The sequence below is a fragment of the Grammomys surdaster genome, unplaced genomic scaffold (assembly GCF_004785775.1).
Source record: "Grammomys surdaster isolate TR1022 unplaced genomic scaffold, NIH_TR_1.0 125742, whole genome shotgun sequence".
Classification (NCBI taxonomy): domain Eukaryota; kingdom Metazoa; phylum Chordata; class Mammalia; order Rodentia; family Muridae; genus Grammomys; species Grammomys surdaster.
Window position 1 is genome coordinate 1,841,762 of NW_021620574.1, and position 18,979 is coordinate 1,860,740.

At 45.0% G+C, this 18,979-nt stretch overlaps 2 protein-coding genes across 2 annotated transcripts; both read right to left on the bottom strand.

Moving 5' to 3' along the window:
* Positions 1–1,435: 1,435 nt before the first annotated feature.
* LOC114639536 (olfactory receptor 8S1-like) lies at positions 1,436–5,360 on the bottom strand. The gene is made up of 2 exons (XM_028788302.1): positions 4,597–5,360; positions 1,436–1,598 (listed from the first exon to the last, which is right to left on the bottom strand). The coding sequence occupies exons 1-2, from the start codon at positions 5,358–5,360 to the stop codon at positions 1,436–1,438; spliced, it is 927 nt and encodes a 308-aa protein (XP_028644135.1).
* A 10,295-nt stretch (positions 5,361–15,655) lies between these two features.
* On the bottom strand, positions 15,656–16,591 carry LOC114639571 (olfactory receptor 8S1-like). Its single transcript, XM_028788350.1, has one exon. It carries the CDS (start codon positions 16,589–16,591, stop codon positions 15,656–15,658), a length of 936 nt encoding a protein of 311 aa, XP_028644183.1.
* Between the last annotated feature and the right edge of the window lie 2,388 nt (positions 16,592–18,979).

Sequence of the window (18,979 nt, forward strand, 5' to 3'; positions counted from 1 at the left end):
AGCGACAGCAGAAGGTATTTAAGGCCAACATTTGCTGCCTGCAGGCATACACTTGTGCCTAGTCTGTTCTTCTTCCCCCCACTAGCTTGTGTGTTTTATTTATTCAACAATTAATATGGCATTCACAGAATTATGAGTTGTCTTGTGAAAATAAATGTTATCTTTGTGATTCAGTCAAGCACGATCATCCTGTCTGACGACAGCTAGCACTAGCTAGCTCCTCTCCCTTTCCTTCTTCCAAGTGAAATGATGTCACCTCACATGGGATGATGAGGGAAGTGCTTTCTTCCTCTCCTATGCATGTGTCCTACCACTAAGCCACACTGTACCTGCTTATGGCAGCAGACTTGACATAGACAGTCCTCTTGGCATCTAGAAAGAAGCAGGATGGGAACCTGCGCCTGTCTGGAAGACAGAATTCTTGTGAGCAGAATGTCCCAGAGGATAGCAGCTGGGCATTTGTTCTGCTTCTCCAACTCCTCTTTCCTCTAGGTCTGGAATAGTTCTGAACCTCAGGTGGGAGGTTCAGGTGGGAGGGGGGAAGGCTTGAGGAAGACCTGTCCTAGAGTTTGCTGAGCTCTCAGTGAGGACTCAGGATAGTGCTCCACAGGAAGGAGTGTCTCTCCTCTTCCAATTTCTCTTCTAGGATATTTTCTCTGACACATTTGCTGTGAAGGCAGTGTTCATTTTCAGATGTTCTCTTCCTTCCCTTCCTCTCTCCGTCATTCACTAGTCTCTGTCATATATCTAATGTAACTATCAAGTAACTATATACTAGACCACAGGGACACAGAAGCTATTAGAAGTTCTGTCCTCACGACACTTAAAACTAGCTTGGTCCTCACCTTCCTCGTCTCCTAGGAGCATACAGGAGAAGGGGATCTTCAGATGGATTCACTACTTCTTCTTCATTCTATCCCTTAGGTGGTTCACAACTAATTACTGTGGATTTGGTGAGCCCTGCTCTGAGTACTGCTTTTATGAATGAAGACAAGACTCTAGAGACACAATTAATTTGTTTCTTTTTCACTTACTTGCAGGTTTAGATCTTGCAATGGATTTTTTTTTAGGGGATGGTGGTAGGGAAGATGGGAACAAATGGGAATTGAGTCTTACTCAGGCAAGGTGCTACTTACCCGGAACGTGGCACTATCCTCGCTGGTGGTCTGACAGGTGAATTCATAAAAAACCGATAGCTGTGGAAATGGCTAGTGAGGCTCCGAGGATTTCCTAATGTATTAAAGTGAGTCTTTTGGATGGCTCAGGTGTCATCGGCTCTATTCTGGAGGTTTCCTAATATCCTGCCACTAGGGGGCAGGGCAGCGGAGGAAGAGAAACTATTCTCTTCAGGGAACATGGAGATGGCCGAGAGACAAGCTCTCTTCTAGTACTTTACCCCTACAACTCCTACCCTTGATGGAGCGGGAGAGTCTGGCTACAAGGTCAGTCTGGACTTCCTGCTCAGCATCCTCCTCAGAGCCGCCTTGACCTCCTTGTTTTTCAGGCTGTAGATGAGCGGATTTAGCAGCGGGGTCACCACACTGTACTGCAAAGACAACACTTGCTCCAAGGCTGAGCCGGATGCTGGAGTCATGTACCTTAGGAGGAATTACACAAACGAGCGATGTGAACGCAGAAACTCAGGATGAGGATCACAGTACCACTCGCAGCTGTGGTCCATCCCACTCCAGGGGAGTGCAGAGAGGGTATCTCAGGGTACCATCACCATGGCAACGGGAGAGCACTCCCAATGCCAACTGTTTGCTAACTTCTCTTTATGGTCAGGCTGGGTGTTAGTATGGAACCTCACTCCCACAGTCGTTATACCCCATCGGGAAGTTAGCCATTTCTGCCTTCACATGCCTCCAAGCGCGGGTGGATTCACAGAGAGGAGCCAGACAAGAACAAGTTTTGTGTCCTAAGAGGCTCAGGTTAGGATCGGACTAGTGCCTTTCCATGGCACTTCCCACTCTTCCAAGCATCGCGGCTTGTAGCCATGACAACAACACTACCCCTTCTCTATATTCACAACAATTCAGACACATTAGATTCTCACTCAGTGATGACTGTTTCAAAATGACGTGTCTAGTTGACAATACTGCCATTGTTTCCCACATGCATGGCTCTGAGGATTACTCTCACAATCATAGTAAGTTGTCGTTGTCATCATCATCATCTGTGTATGAGTGTTTGCATGCATATATGTACATGCACCATGTGAATGACTGATACCCATAGAGGCCAGAAGAGGGTTCCTGGTCCCCTGGAACTGGAAATATGGATGGTTGTGATCCACCATGTAGGTTCTGGGAACAGAACCTGGGTCCCCTGCAAGAGCAGCAAGTGCTCCTAACCACTGAGCTATCTCTTCAGTCCCAGCACATTATTTTTATAATGCCTGGTGGAATTTTTTAGTTTCATTTTCCTTCGGCTTGAGAAGGAGCCCAAATCGTTGAAAAAAGTGAGAGATGAAAATGGATTAAGCAGAACATGAGAGTTTAATTTAACATCCTGAGATTAAATCACTGGGCGTATCTAAGTATTCCTCGGGTTACTTCCCAAAGAAACATTATTACTTTTTCAACGGCATTATCTTCATTGGGACAAATGTAACTTATCAAGAATGCTCCTTATGGACTCTGTGGACTTGATTTAAAAAGATATGCAGGGACTGAGGAGATAGATCAGTGGTTAAGAATCCTGCTGTGCTAATGGAGGGCTGTATGTAGTTCAGTTTGGAGCACACACGTTAGACAGCACATGGCCAGATGTACCTCTAGCTTCAGAGGATCCAAAGCCCTCATGAGGCCTCTGCACACATGTGGTGTGTGCATGCACACACACACATACACCCACCTGCATGCAAGCACACTCACAGATACACCCACACATGCATACATACATATACCCATACAGCACATATACATACAAGCATACACAGATACACACAGATACATACCCACATATACCCATACATGCATACATACACATATACATATGTATACATACACACATACTCACAGACACATAGACACACACGTGCACACTCACACATACACATACATACCCACAAACATACACACATGTACACATGTATATACATATACACATACATACACACATAACACACACACATATATACACAAACACAGACATACACATACACACAGACATACATGCACACTCACACACATACACACATGCATACACATATACAAACACACACATACACACATGCACATTCACACACATATATACACACACATACATACACATATACACATATACATACATTATACACACACAGACACACGCAGTCTTAAAGGGATTATCTAGCTATAATTTTTAATCATCTATTTCTCTAATATTTCTGCAAAATAAGTAGAAGAAACCTTATTGCTGCTTTATGGTGTCTGTGACATTTATCCTCAGGCTTGGGTGAGCTCTCCCATACATCCAGTTTTACCTTATTGTTTCTCTCCAGACACAGCAAAGGGGACAAGCACATGTCCAGTTCCCGAGCAGAAGCACAGGCGTTATTTTTCTGTCTCTTGGTAGGGAGAGCTCAATGGTTAGAGATGCTTATACTTGAGAAAGGGGACGACCATGGGATATGCTTAGCTGGGGCCACAGCCATCCTGCTTAGGGATTTCTGATGAATACTTCGTTCACTCTGCAAGCTCAAGCTGACTACCTGACACTGAAGTCAGTAATAGCTGTGGGAATGAGATTACATGCCAGTATGGAGCCTGGCCACATCTGGAAGTTAGTGAGCAGTTAGTGTCAAATAATCACGGTGTGGACGGACTTTAGTGACATCAACCCCTAGCAGGAAAGAGAGCTGGTGTCTCCTTTAAAGACACTGGACTTCTCTTCTTTGTCTAGCACTACATAAAAATCTACCAAAGATTCTGAATCTTTTTTCTTTCTTTCTTTTTTTCTTTTTCTTTTTTCTTTTGGTTTTTCCAGACAGGGTTTCTCTGTGTATCTCTGGCTGTCCTGGAACTCACTCTGTAGACCAGGCTGGCCTTGAACTCAGAAATCTGCCTGCCTCTACCTCCCAAGTGCGCCACCACAGCCTGGCTTAACTTTCTTTTGAGAACTCTCAAATCATAGATTGATAAAGTATAAAAATGTTTAGTCTTTGTCTAAGCTCCGTTCTAGAACAGACAATTCAGCCTTGGAAAAAATGGACTCCTTCCTCTTTCTTTTGAAGAAAGGGTCTCACTGGGCTGCCTAGGCTTTGAACTTGTCATCCTCCTGGTGCTGGGGGTTATAGGCGTGTACCCCTATGCCTGGCTTACAGGATCTCTCTCTCTCTCTCTCTCTCTCTCTCTCTCTCTCTCTCTCTCTCTCTCTCTCCATCCCTCCCTCTCTCCTTCCTGTCTCTTTCCTTTCTCTCCCTCCCTCCTTCCTTTTTTGAAGACCTCACAGCCAGTCCACTGCAGAGCTGTCCAGGAGCTCCAGCCTTTGGAGTTCCAGGACAGAATTTCAGGATGGTTCTTTCCTGTGGCATGGCAATGCTGTCCTGTAGGTCAAGGGCAGTTAGGAGAGGGGTGCTCGGCACTTATGAGGAGGAACTATCGTGTGACACACCTGAACACTGCTGAACCATATAACATGGTAACCACAAGGAAATGGGAAGAACATGTGGAGAAGATCTTGCTCCGACCTGTGGCCGAGTTGACGCCCAGAGCTGTCTTGATGATACGGCTGTAGGATCCCAGCAGGAGGACAAGTGAACCAAAACCTAAGACCACCAAGGTGGTCAGGATGGAGGCGATAGTAGTGTGGGGGTCAGAGCAGACCAATGAGAGCACCGGAGGAAGCTCACAGGCAAAATTGTGGATGAGGTTCGGGCCACAGAAGTTTTCCTGAGCTAACAGGAGGGTGTTAACCAGGCTGACACTCATTCCTATGGCCCCGGATATTGCCACCATCCCAGAACATACCTTCCCATTCATAGTGACCACATACAACAGCGGGTGGCACACAGCCTGGAACCGGTCATAGGCCATGGCAGAAAGGAGGCAGGCTTCGGTGGCCCCAGAAAATATGACCAGGGCGATCTGAATGAAACACCCAAGGAAGGATATGGTTTTCCTCTCAGAAATAAGGTTCCTCAGCAACTTGGGCACAATGACTGAAGAGTAGAAAGCGTCCATGAAGGAGAGGTATCTCAGGAAGAAATACATGGGCGTGCGAAGGTGGGCGTCAGTGCTGGTCAGTATCAGCATCAGCAGGTTCGCCACGAGGGTCAAGAGGTAAATCACCAAGAACAGTACAAAAAGCAGCACCTGACTCCAAGGGTTGCTGGTTAGGCCCAGGAGCACGAACGCAGTGACATTTCTAACTTCCATGAAGCAGTCAAGCTGAGGGAGGAGTACTGAAAAGACTGCTCAGCTGTGCTGTGCGCTATGCGCCCAGGATGCTGAATTGTGCATCTGGGCTGACTCAGGGGCGGGGCAGAGGAGTGTTGCCTTTCCTTCTGGGGATGTGGCTTTCCTTCTGGGTCAGATCCTCAGCACTTTCTAGCTCAGGGCAGTGACCTCCTGGCCAAAGTGGAGGTGTGTAGAAAGCACGTAGAGGAGACCTGGAAAGGCAGGGAAGGAGGAGGAGGATTAGAAATCAGGAGAAGAATGGGAGGAAGCTGAGGACAGACCCCAGGACACTGAGAGGCGTTCTGCTCTGCTTCCGGAAGGGAGTCAAGCTCTAGCTGCAGGAGGACTGACTGGCATGGTAAATCAGCAGCAAACGTTTTGACTATCTGGATGACAGACCATAATGATGTCTGAATAATTGCTAGAAGCTCTGTTGATACATTGTGAGGTGCAAGCCCTCTCTCTGTCCTCATAGGTTTGTAAATCACCTGAATTTTTCATTAAAAACAAACAAACAACAAATCAGTAGAGTAGGTCAGATGGCTTAGCCAGTACAGGTACTTGCTACCAAGGCTGATGGTCTGAGTTTGGTCCCTGGGACCCACGGAGTGGGAGGAGAGTGCTGACCTCTACAAGTTGTTCTCTCAGCCCCACATACATGCAGTGGATACATGCACTACCTCAAATAAACGTAAGAAGAAAAATCTGAACAGCTAGATGGTTTCTAAGGTCCATTCCATTTTAGACATTCTAAGAAAGACATGGCCTTTTTTGGGGTGCATTTACTACTGAATAAAAATCTCTTGTCCCCCTGTATGCTACTCCAAGCAGAAATGGCACACAGTCTCACGGAAGCTAAATGAAGGAAACCAAAGTTCGTGTGCATCAGCCCTTCCAAAGCCTTGTAGCTTCAGCAAATCTACAATGTGCTTGGTTCTCACTGCACTCTCAGGGTTCAGCCCAAGACCCGAGATTCTCTGAATTGGATATGGATAAAGCCCTACCAAATTTAGACCACTCATCTTCTGAACATGCAGATATCATCTGCCCCAAAAGATGAGGGGCAAACAGTACTTGGTAGAATGGACAGTTACAAGGTTTAGTTGAGACCAGAGGAAGGAAAAGAGGGTGCCTCTCTTCTTCTCAAAGGACAGGTAGAAGGTTCATAAGTGGGGATCTGATCTCTCTCTCTCTTCATGACTACTCCCCTTCTGGGTTCCCTGACAGGGCAGCTTTAGGAGAAGATGGATGTGAATAAGAAGATTTATCCTTACCTGGATCCCAAGGCTAACACCTGGTGAGTTCGGAGGAGGATGCACGGAGCACATCCTCTCCAACACAAAGCCACAGGTATGACTTGGTTTCTGTGGGCTTCCCTGGGCTTAGTCCTAGGGGATGCAGGCAAGGGACTTCTGGGAACTGAGCTCTTTAAATTTTGGTTACGAGCCTCAGCCTTTAATGGCTGAACTGTCTCTCTAGCTCACAAGAGACTTCTGAATAAGGATTCATCCCCCATAGCCTTTATGTCCAAGGGGAAGGGTAGTTTTCCAAAATTCCACTTACAAATAACAATGGCCAGAGGGACTTAGAATCATCTTTAGACCTTAGATGATGAAAGAAGTCCCTAGAGAGACCTTTAAACAGGTCTGCTCTGATTCTGAATGGGTCTTCATGGCTGACTCTTTCTTTGGGTTGTTCTTGTTTTAGTGGGTTACATCATACAAGAGGGTCCTGAGGTGGCCAATATTCCAGTTTTAGTTCTATTATTATGTAAAAATATCACTGACATATGAGTAGGTTATAGGTATATTCATTGTATATATGCACAAAATTCTGAAAACACACATGCACATGCATAGACACACATGCGCACATGTGCATGCACTCGCACATGCACCGGCACACAGACACACACCCACACCCCTTTTTACCTCCAGTATCACCCAGCTCTGCTTTCATATCTACTGCGCCTTCTCTTTTAGGCTCCTTACCCAGAAGTAGTGCATTTTTTTTTTTTTTACTAACTATAACGTCACTGTGTTATTCAGACATCTCCACAAATCTAATAAAATGTTTTTTTTCCTAATAAAATGTTTAACTGACCAAAAAAAAAGCCTCTGAAAAAGTTGTTATAGTATTTTCAACTTAAACACTCCTTACACTGACCACATTTGCAACTTAGCTTACTCAGATATGAAGTTTAAAGAGCCCGAAGTTAGCCTCTTATTCTTGGATTATTGTTGCTGTTGCTGTGCGTACGCTCGCTCTCCCATTTATAACTATGGTCTGTGGAGTTTATTTAGTGTTGCTCATGTGTACATGTGTTTGGGGCTGCTTGCTCGGGCTTGGCTCTCCTGTTGGGGGCTCGTCCCTGCAGCAGACTGGTTATTCCTCTCTCAGTGGTCATTCCTTGCTTGTGGGTCTTCATCCAGGGGCAGAGCCTGGGTTCCCCATCCACAATGACATGTCAACTGTTGTCACTTTTCAGTTTTTCTTTAGGTGGCCACATTGCTGAGATTTCGTGGGTATAGTTTCCTTGACATACATAGACACTGTCTCCAGCAGATGCCCTGGGCCTCTGGCTGCTGTGACCTCTCCACTCCTTCTCCATGATGTTCCCTGAGCCTTCAGTGTAGGGGTTGTGTTATAGAAATGTCCGTTGGTGTTGAGCACTCTATGCCCAGGGTTCTGTGGGTTTTGATCATTTGTATATTTCTGTTGTGGCCTGTGCTTCAAAAAGAAGCTTTATGAGCTTGGGAAGTGGAGGCAATGGGGAGGGGCTACAAGGGGCAGAGGGAGTGAGAAATCATGTAAATCCAGTATCCAGATGAAATTCTCAAAAACAAGCTGGGTTTTGTGCGGTACATGCCTTTAATCCCAACACTTCAGAGGCAGAGACGGGCAGATCTCTGTGAATTTGAGGCTAGTCTGGTCTACATAGCGAGTTCTAGGATAGCCAAGACTACATAGAGAGATTCAGCTTTAGAAAACCATATGTGTCCGTGTAAGTGTCTGTGTCTGTCTCTGTATATGTATGAAGTGGAAACTTCTGGTTCCTTTGGAAACTCAGATGAGTCACGTGATGCTTTTCTAGAAGCTGTCTTGTGAGAGGATTGCCCAAGTAGACACACGAGAGGGCATGTGATGTTTTGCTGAAAACAAATGCTTGAAAGGGCACATGATGTTTAGAAAAAAATATAAATATAACCTCACAGACAGTGAGAGGACGCTCCTGCATTGCTACGCCTTGCAAAGCTTCCCTGGCCTTTGCTGGTCTTCACTTCGTAGAGAGAAACTCACCAAAGAGCTTCCTGTGGTATTGCAACTGAGTCTTGCTGCGTTGGCTGACTTGTACTGATCGGTGGGGGATTGCAGTTTCTGCTGTGTTGTGCAGCTGCTACTGATTCCTGTTTGGTCTTTGCTGTTGGACTGGATTGCTGGTATCCTGACCGCGAAGAAATCACCCCAAAGAACTACTTCTAAACAGGTCTACAACCCCTTTTCTGTATTAATCTTCTTCTGTTCCTTCTGGTAGGTGGGCTAGAAGGGCGGTTAAAGCATTTAAGAGCCCTAACTAGCCGGGCAGTGGTGGTGCACGCCTTTAATCCCAGCACTTGGGAGGCAGAGGCAGGCGGATTTCTGAGTTCAAGGCCAGCCTGGTCTACAGAGTGAGTTCCAGGACTGCCAGGGGCTATACAGAGAAACCCTGTGTTGAAAAAACAAAAAAAAAAAAAAAAAAAAAAGAAAAAAAAGAAAGAAAGAAAAAGAAAAAAAAGAAGCTTAACTAAATAGGTTTTGAAAAATCTAAGCCTGTATACACATACACACATGTGTGCATGTGCGTTTTTTCTAAACACACACACATCACATGAAATTGGAAGGGAATAGGGGTGTGGGGGAATCAGCAAAGGGATTGGAGGGAAGGGGATGGAGGATAGACTTGATAAAAACACATTGTATGCATGTATGAAATTCTCGCACAATAATTTTTTTTCTTAAAAAAAAAAAAAGCCCAAACCATCCTGGCTTTATTAAAGGGGAAGCTATATTGCAAACTACTGTCACAGTGGTTGACAAAGCAAATGGAAAGCAGCACTTACTTGAAGAGATGGCTCAGAAGCGTGGGCATGGGGCTTTGGATTCCCAGAACCTAAGAAAAGCCCATGTGGGCGTGGCACAGAATGGGCATGGCACTTTGTAGGCGTCGCTCTGGGTGGGTGTGGCACTGGATGGGCATGGCAGCCCCTGTAATCCTGGCATCTCAGAGCATACAATGTATTTTGATTGTATTCACCCTCCTTCTCCCCCTCCAGCTCCTCCTGGATTCCTTCCTCCATGTCCCTCTCCCAGCTTTATGTTCTCCTCTTTTTAAACACAGCTCACCAGATCTAATCAGTGCTGCCCCTGTATGCGTGGGTGTGGGGCTGTTCACTGTTACATGGTCAACCCACTACACTCCTAAGGAAAACGGACTCTCTTCCCACAGCTCAATTGTCATAACCTAGGGTAATGTTAATGTCGTCTAGAGTCCCCAGACAGCTTCAGGATGAGAACTGGTCGTCAGAAAGACCCAATGTGTGACGAGAGGGTAGAGACTTTCACCCCTGTAGAAGTCTGGCAATGAGGCCTCACCCACTCTTCAGGATTGACTGCCTACCAGAATTTGATGGGAAGACCCTGTTGCTGAAGATACTACACACTTTGGTCCTAAGACTTAGAGAAATTAAGCTGTTTATTATACTGACCTGGAAGCTTCCTCCCTGAAGGCTGGCATTCATTGGTACCAGCAGATGCTACGCAGGCTGTCGGGGAAGAAAGACATCAAGATGGAATTGTAGTCCAGCTTTGATTTGATTTATCTGATGGCTAGTGAAGTTGGACATTTTTCATTTCTATTGGCTATTCGTGTTTCATCTTTTGGAAATAATCATTTCATTAGCTTATTTATTGATCGGGTTGTTTTTTGAGTTCTTTGTATATTCTAGATATTAATCCTCTGTCAAAAGTATAGCTATCAAATATTTTTCTCCTATTCATAGGCTTCTTATTCAATTGGACGTTTCTGTACAGAAAGTTTTTTATTTTAAGAGGTCTTACTTGTCAGTTGTTGGCTTATTTTCTGAGCGACTGGAGTCTTTTTCAGGAAGTCTGTGTTTATATCTTGGAGTCCTAAAGTGTATTTTTCCACTATAAGTTTCAGACTGTGTGTCTGTGTTTGTGTGTTTATGTGTGTATACGTGTTTGTGTGTGTGCATGTGTATGTGTGTATGTGGCACTATGCATGTATGTGTCTCTTTGTGTGTATGTATGTGTGCATGTGTGTATGTGTGTGTATGTATGTGTGTATATGTGTTTGTGTGTGTGCATGTGTATGTGTATATGTGCCTCTGTGTATGTGTATCTCTCTGTGTGTATGTGCTTGTGTATGTATATGTGCATTTGTGTTTGTGTGTGCATGTGTGTGTATAAGCACATAACCCCCTGCCTCAGACAATCTTAAATGTCATTCCTCATTGTGTACCATTTGTCCCGGCTTTTTTTGAAAGGGGATTTCTCACTAGGACCTGGGATTTGCTATAAGTTGGGCTGATTGTGCAGTGAGCCCCAGGGATGCACCTGCCATTGTCTTCCTAGCACTTGAGTTACATACTATCATGCTAGAACTTTTACACGGGTGTGGGCACCTGGGTCTCCATGCTTTACCAACCAAGCTACCTCTCCAGCCCTGTGTCAGGTCCTACACTGAGGTCTTTATCCATTTGGAGTTTATTCTTGTGGAAGGTGAGATATGGGGATCTAGCCTCATTCTTCTACACAGAGATATCCAGTTTTCTCAGCATCATTTACTGAAGAGGCTGTCTTCTATCCAATATACATCCTTGGAATTTCTGCAATGGATTAGAGGGCTGCAGCTGTGGGGTCACATTCGGAGCTTCTATCATACTTCACGGATCTGCGTTTGTGCCGACATCGTTCTGTGTTCACTACTGTGGCTCTGCGGTTTATGTTGAAACCATGATTGCTGATTCCCCAAGCCTCGTATTTTTCTGCTCAGGATTTCTTCAGATCTCTTGGTACTTTTGTGTTTCCACACTGATATTAAAAGAATTTTAAGGGAGGGTAATTTATATAGAGAGAGCTAAGTAATACTAAGGGTGTTTGAAAAAGCCACGGGAAAACTTAAATAAGCTTATTTAAACTTCATATATTTTATATGTATATATACATACAATATAATATATATGTGTACACAGACATTTATACTGTTTTAATGGAATTATGCCACATGGGTGATAGATAATGTTTATGAAAGAGCCACAGAGTTCAAAACCCCAGTGGCCCACGTGGAAAACCGCTCTTCTTTAAGTTGTTAGTCATTGCAGTGGACGAGGGTGTTCAAGGGACTCCCAGGACAATGAAGGCTACTGCCACTGACTTGGTAAGACCTTATCGTTGAAGACACCACATACTTCGGACAGAAGACTCGGAGGAACTGAGCTGGGACTGTCTGAGTGTGTGCTACCCATGGCTGGAGAGACCATGAATCCCAGGGGAAGATTCCACCTGTCATTTTCCTAAACCAATGTAATTTTGAAATACTTATCATTATATTTAGATACATGTAGCTCTCATCCCTTATCAAAGAAACGTTTTTTTTTTTCTTCAGCACTTAGAGAAAATTACAGAAATCCACTATGAGGAGCAGATGAAGGGCCATGGCCATGCCCATGTCCCAGGCCTATGGAAGGCTCAGAGCGAAGGCAAAGCCTTCTTCTGGTCCAAGTACAGACATTATGAATTATTGACCTCTAGCTAGAACTAGTGTGTGCAGAAACTATCAACCACAGCTCCTTCCTCCTGGCTGGTTACAGCTGAGACTGTTCCTTGTAGAAGTATCCTACGGAGATTGGCTAAACCTTCCTTCTTGATTCAGGTGTATAAAATAAACTCCTTAGGTTTCTAGGGTGCTTCTGGCACATCTCCATCAAAGTGCATGGCCCACCTGATCCCAGCTTTTCTGTATGTGTGTGTCCTAGTTAGGATTTACTATTACTGTGATAAAAACATCGTGACCAAAGAAACTTGGGGAGAAAGAGTTTATTTCACCTTATACTGCCAGATAACAGTCTATTAATGAAAGAAGTCAGGGCAGGAACTCAAACAGGGCAGTGGCGGATTCAGAGGCCATGGAGGGGTGCTACTTACTGGCTTGCTCCTCATGGCTTGCTCAGCCTGCTATAGATCACCAGCCCAAGTATGGTACCACTCACAATGGGCTCTCCATCAACTGCTAATTAAGAAAATGCCCTACAGCTGGATCTAATGGAGATATTTTCTCAATTAAGGTTCCTTCCTTTGAGATATCTCTAGCTTGTGTCAAGTTAACATAAAGGTAGACAGCACAACAGACCCCTTGTCAACTTGATACACAGACACATCACTGTTAAGCCATAACCTTTCCTTTCTTGTTCTTCCCCATGGTCACACATTACATCAACAACATGGATATTACAAAATTTTAAAGTCCCACAGTCTTTAAAAATGTAAACACTTAAAAATTCATTATCTTTAAAATCCAAAGTGTCTAAAATATGGGCTCCTGTAAAATCAGAAATAAATTAAATACTGTATTACTTGAAGAAGGGGAAGAAGCAGGACACAGTCACAATCTGAACAAAGCAAGACAAGACTCCAAAAGTATAAATAACTCAATGTCCAATTATCTGGGATCTACTCAGACTCTTCTTGACTCCTTCAAGGGGTTTGCTTCTGCGGTTCTGTCCTCTGAAACACACACAGTTTGTCTCCTAGGCACCAGCTGGCTCTACTCCATTGCTGCTGCTGTTCTTGGTGATCATCCCACGGTACTGGTATCTCCAACACGCTGGCATCTTCTGGGCTGCATTTTCACCAATAGCCTCTCTTGGACTCTTCTCATGGTACCTCAATTTCTTTTTATGATCACTTCAGTCCCGGAGCATCAACTGCTACTGAGGCAACACCTTCACCAATGGCCTCTCCTGGTCTCTCACAGTGTCAAGCCTCAGCTGTTCTCCATGACCCCTTCATGCCTTTAAAGCCAATACCACCTGGTTGGCTTTTACATTACCAAGTTTGGCTACCAGCACAAGGTAGAACCTTGGCTGCCTCTGGAACACAGCTTGTGTGTACCGATACTGAGGAAACCTTCCCAGAATGTCTGGGATGCTGATCTCTTCTTAGCCGTGGTCAGTTCTTCATCTCCAGGTAACTAGCATCCATTGTCCCAGCAAAGCAAAAGTTTTACTTTGGTAGTTCTGGTCTCTTGTTAACCACAGTTGATTCTTCATCTCCAGTTGACCAGAGACCACAGAATCTTCACACAAATGTCCCTGCAGAGCCTTTCCTTCCTCTGAAACGTCACAGGCAGGCCTCCATCTGCACTGCTCTCAAAAGTCTCATCTTCCAACTTCCCACAGAACCTCTCCCTGAGCTCTCAACACTCAACGGCTTTTCTAGTCCAAGGTTCCAAAGTCCTTCCACAGTCCTCCCTGAAGCAAGATGAACAGGTCTATGACAGCAATACCCCACGTTCATGGTACCAATTTCTGTCTTAGTTAGGGTTACTGTTGCTCCAATGAAACACCATGGTCAAACTTGGGGAGAAAGGGCCTATTACAGCTTGTAATTTCAGGTAACAGTGCATTACTGAAGGAAGTCAGGGCAGGAGCTCAAACAGGGCAGGATCTGAGGCAGAGGCCACGGAGGGGTGCTACTTATTGACTCGATCCTCATGGCTTGCTCAGCCTGCTTTTGTATAGCACCCAGGACCGCCAGTCCAGGGACATCACCTCCAATAGGCTGGGCCCTCTCACATCACTGATTAAGAAAATACCTTACAGCTGTAGGTAATGAGGGCTCTCAATTGAGGTGCCCTCCTTTTCAGATAACTCTAACTTGGGTCAAGTTGACACAAAACTAGTCAGCACAGTGTGTCTGTGTATCTGTGCGTCTTTGGTTTCTGCATTCCCCTGTCACCTAGTAAGGTCTGTCCCTAAGCCGTGCAGATCACAGAAATCCAAACTGGACAGAATGGAGTGGCCAGCCCTAAATAATACATCTACACCGTGACCCCTACACCCTAGGCTCAGAGAGTATCGGGGATGAGGGAGAGAAAAGGTTGTAAGAGCCAGAGGGCCTGGATGCCTGTTGTGAAGTAGGGTGTTCTGGACAGGACTGGGATGCTGCACTCTCGAGATCCCAACAATATTGTCACCTAAACCAGATCTGCATAATGACGACACCAGTTAACACATTAACACTGTAGGGGCAATGTCCTAAGGTCCCACCCTTAGATCACTAGCTATAAACAATCAAAGGCTGCTGAGGAAGGAGAATCAGTTTTCTCCAGAGATGAGACCCCTGGTAAGTGGTCAGCCCTAAACACATCAACACACCAGTAACACCAAATGGAGCTGTATGTTTTATAACGCTGGTGCACACGCATGCACATGCGTGCACACACCCCTCCATGCACACACATGGATACATACACCCATGCAACACACACATACACACATGTACACACATGCACACACATGCACACATGCAGGCACATGCACACGCATATGTGCACACACATGACGGAAGTCAGGGTAGGAACTCAAGCAGGGCAGGATCTCGGAGGCAGGAGCTGATGCAGAGGCCATGGAGGGAGCTGCTAATTACTGACTCGGTCCTCGTGGCTTGCTCTGCCTGCTTCTGTATAGCACGCAGGAACACCCCCTCCCCCCAACAATAGTAACTATAGATGCTATAGGTGACAAGGTCATGAAATTTAGATTGGGGGCATGGGAGGAGTTGGAAGGGGGAGAGGAGGGATGGAAATGATAAAAATTCAATATCAAATTCTTAAAAAATTTAAATTAAAAGATACACGAAGTTGGGAATGGGTCAGTGGGTGTGGATGTTGAAGAAATTAGGAGAAAGTTAGGGTGAATATGATCAGAAAACACTGGATGAACTTCTCAAAAGATTAATAGAAATATTTAAAAAAAATAAGGTTATCGGTTTGGGATGATAAAATCTCAACTGTGTAACTTAGGAAGAAAGTTGTAGAAATGTTAGAGAACAAAGCAAAGACAAGACAGGTTGTATATTATCTATCTAAACACAGTTTTATATACTTTTTCGTGGTTAGCCTATTCAGAGAGAGCGGCATAGGCCTCCCTTTACGTCAGTGGTCTAAAACGCTTGACCACATTGAGTCTTCCTGCCATTCTGGGCCTTTGCCGTCACTCCAAGTATCGCAGGCACTTCCCTAATGTCCTCTTCACAGCCGCCTTTACCTCCTGGTTCTTCAGGCTGTAGATGAGTGGATTCAGCATGGGCGTGACTGCGCTGTACTGCAAGGAAGAGAGCAAATCGAGAGAAGAACCAGACGTGGGCATAAGGTAACGAACCAAGCCCGACCCAAAAAACAAGACCACGGCTATGAGGTGAGAAGAGCAGGTGTTAAACGCCTTGCTTCTCCCCGTGGTGGATTTCATGCTCAGCACGGTGGCTACAATGCGGGCATAAGAAAAGAAGATTGGGAGAAAGGTTCCCAGCCCATGCAGCAAGGTGGAGCAGATCAAGACGTCGACGTTGACAGAGATATCAGAGCAAGACAGAGGAAAGAGAGAGGGCAGCTCACACGTGTAGTGGTGTATGGTGTAGGCCTTGCAGAAGTCCAGGTTCACAGCCAAGAGCACAATGACTACTGAACTGAGAGAGGCCAGGCCCCATGAGAGCAGAACCAGCTTCAGACAGAGTTCGTTGGTCATCATCTGCCCGTAGAGCAGCGGGTGGCACACAGCGGCGTAGCGGTCATACGCCATCATGGACAGAAGAAAGGCTTCGGTTCCCGCAGTGATGAACACGAAGAAGACCTGAGCCAGGCAGCCCTCTACAGAGATGCCTTTCTTCGCAGACAGGAGGTCTTTCAGCAGCTTCGGTACCGTGACGGATGAGAAGCAGAGATCCAGGAACGACAGGTTGCTCAAGAAGAAGTACATTGGAGTGTGGAGGTGGGAGTCAGCCGTGATCACCAGCAGCATCATCAGGTTCCCCGTCATGGTGAGGATGTAAATCCCCAGGAACAGCGCAAAAAGTAGAGCCTGGATCAGGGGGTCGTCAGAGAGCCCGGTGAGAATGAACTCCGTGATGACGCTGTGATTGCTCCAGGCCATTTGTGGATGGCACGTCCTTGGGATAAAGTAGAAAGAGCTGACATCTCTAATGATTGTGACCATGTCTTTTGGGGTCCCATCTAGTACGTCCCTTCCTCCGCTTTGTCTGGATTCTGCCCAGGCATCTCAGAGCTGACCTCGTCTGTATCTCTGTGGAAGTTTCAGATCCTGTTAGGTCGTCATTGATTTCAGGTCACAGTGTTCACAAGCTTCAAGGAATTTCTATGTGCTTCTCACTGGCATTTACAGAAAAAGTGTCTCTGCATCCTCTGCTTGCTCAGAGACTTAGCTTCTCCTGAACGCTTTACTGTTCAGAAATTTAAAGATGTGTAGTGCCTGTTTGCAGATACTATACTCTGTCTCTGTCTCTCTGTCTCTGTCTCTCTCTCTGTGTGTGTGTGTGTGTGTGTGTGTGTCTGTCTGTCTGTCTGTCTGCCTCTGTCTCTCTTTTGTTTAAAATCATTCAATAGTTCCTTACCAGAGCCACTCTGATAAGTACAGTGGGCACAGTGCCTGGGGTCACGACCTTTCAGTGGCCTGTGAAAATGTATTTCTACAAGATTGGAAGAAGATGGGTGTGGTGGTGAAGACTTAGATCTCGCACTTCAGAAGCTAAGACAGGAGGATTGCTATGAGTTCCAGCCCACTTTAGGCTAATCTCAGGTACAAAATAAAATGTTACCTCAAAACAAAACAAAACAAAACAAAACCAAAAACAAAACAAAACAAAAAAACCCAAACAAAAAAAAAAAACAAAACCGAAACCAAAAAAGGGTATACTGAGACTAATTTTAGTTATCTTTATGACAATGTAATCATAAAATGTAAATTAAGTTTTTATGCAAAAGCAGCTGGTGTGTACGGAAGTCCTAGTGACCTCGTAGATTGCTCGCTTCAGCAGAGCCTCACCCAGAACACTTCCAGACACTGAGTCAGTGTCTCAGCTGGTTTCAAAGAAAATCTGAATCCGTATGACTAGCTAGGAACTTCTTAGCCCTAGGAAACAGGGTCCCCCCCCACCCCCCTTATTTTTCCTGTGAGAATTTTGATACCCAAGGATATTTTTGTTATGTCAGTGTGGCAACATGTAAAAGAATAATAAATTAACGACACAATTTTCCTTTGGTTGTCAACTCGATGTCTAGTGTGGGTCACAGTGACAGGCTACGGTTTCTTACTGTGACACACAGCCACCTTTAATCTTTTAGCCATTTCGCTTATTCTTGGTGTAAACAAGATTTGCTTCTTTCTCTGTCATTGTTTGCATTTTCTACCACTTTAAATACATCCTCCTTTTAATTTTGTGAATCTAAACTTCCATGGGTTTCCCAATGTCACCTACAAGTTTACTTAAAAAAAAAAAAGCCTGTCTCGGTGATTTCCTTCTTCAGCCCATAATTTCTCTTGCTTTAGTCTTAGCCTGAATTGTGTTTTCCCCTCCTCGTGGCAAACATGTATTTTAGTTTCCATCTCTAGACTGTGATACAGATTATAATGTAACAACGGTCCTATCTCTAGACTGTGATACAGATCATAATGTAACAACAGTCTCAAAACGTTACATTCTTTCGGCACTAACAAGCACTTGTTCTACACCTGTTTCAGACCAGACCTCTCCTGCTGCTTTGGAAGCCCCTCTCTGTGTCCCTCAACAGCACCTATGCCCAGCAGAAGTCTTGCTGATCTTGTCAAAGCTCCTGAATGTTAAGGATGCCCTCATCAACAGAGTGCATCCTGCAAACCACCTGACACCCTCCAATGCCCTCCATTTTGGAGAGGCTTCAAACAGTTCTGCCGTTTGCTCAGAGTACTGCTTGCCTTCGTGTTCTCGATATTATTCTTTTATCATCTGTCATATCGTCATAAAACTTTTATTACTTTCTCTTAAACATTTCTTACATAAACTCTGTGTCCACGAGGGCCAAGAGTGCATTGCTCATGGTAATAGCAATACTAAAAATTATCCAACCTGCTTATGGACCGTGTAAGTAAGTCACCGCCCTGGGTGAGCTTTCCTGCTCACTTGCCCCTTGTAACCTAATTTGCCAATATTCCATTTCTGTTTGGTTTCTGTAATCAGTTTCTATGGCAGGCTTCTGCATTTAAAAAAAAAAAGTTTTGTTTTGTTTATTCAGGCATCTGTGATTGCAACACTTACACCCTTGCCTGGAATCTTTAAACAGGTGACAACTCATCAAGAGAGGCTTACTTCTGATATATTAACAATTCTACCAGTTCAAGCTCCAGACCGTCTTAGATCCAAGTCTAGGTCACCCATATGCCTGAACAAACACCTACCTCTGTGTTCAGGGAGGATGGGAGCTCAGAGCCAATGATGGGAACACAGGCAGCTGGAGAAGCTACTTTTGAGGATTCTGCAGAGATGAA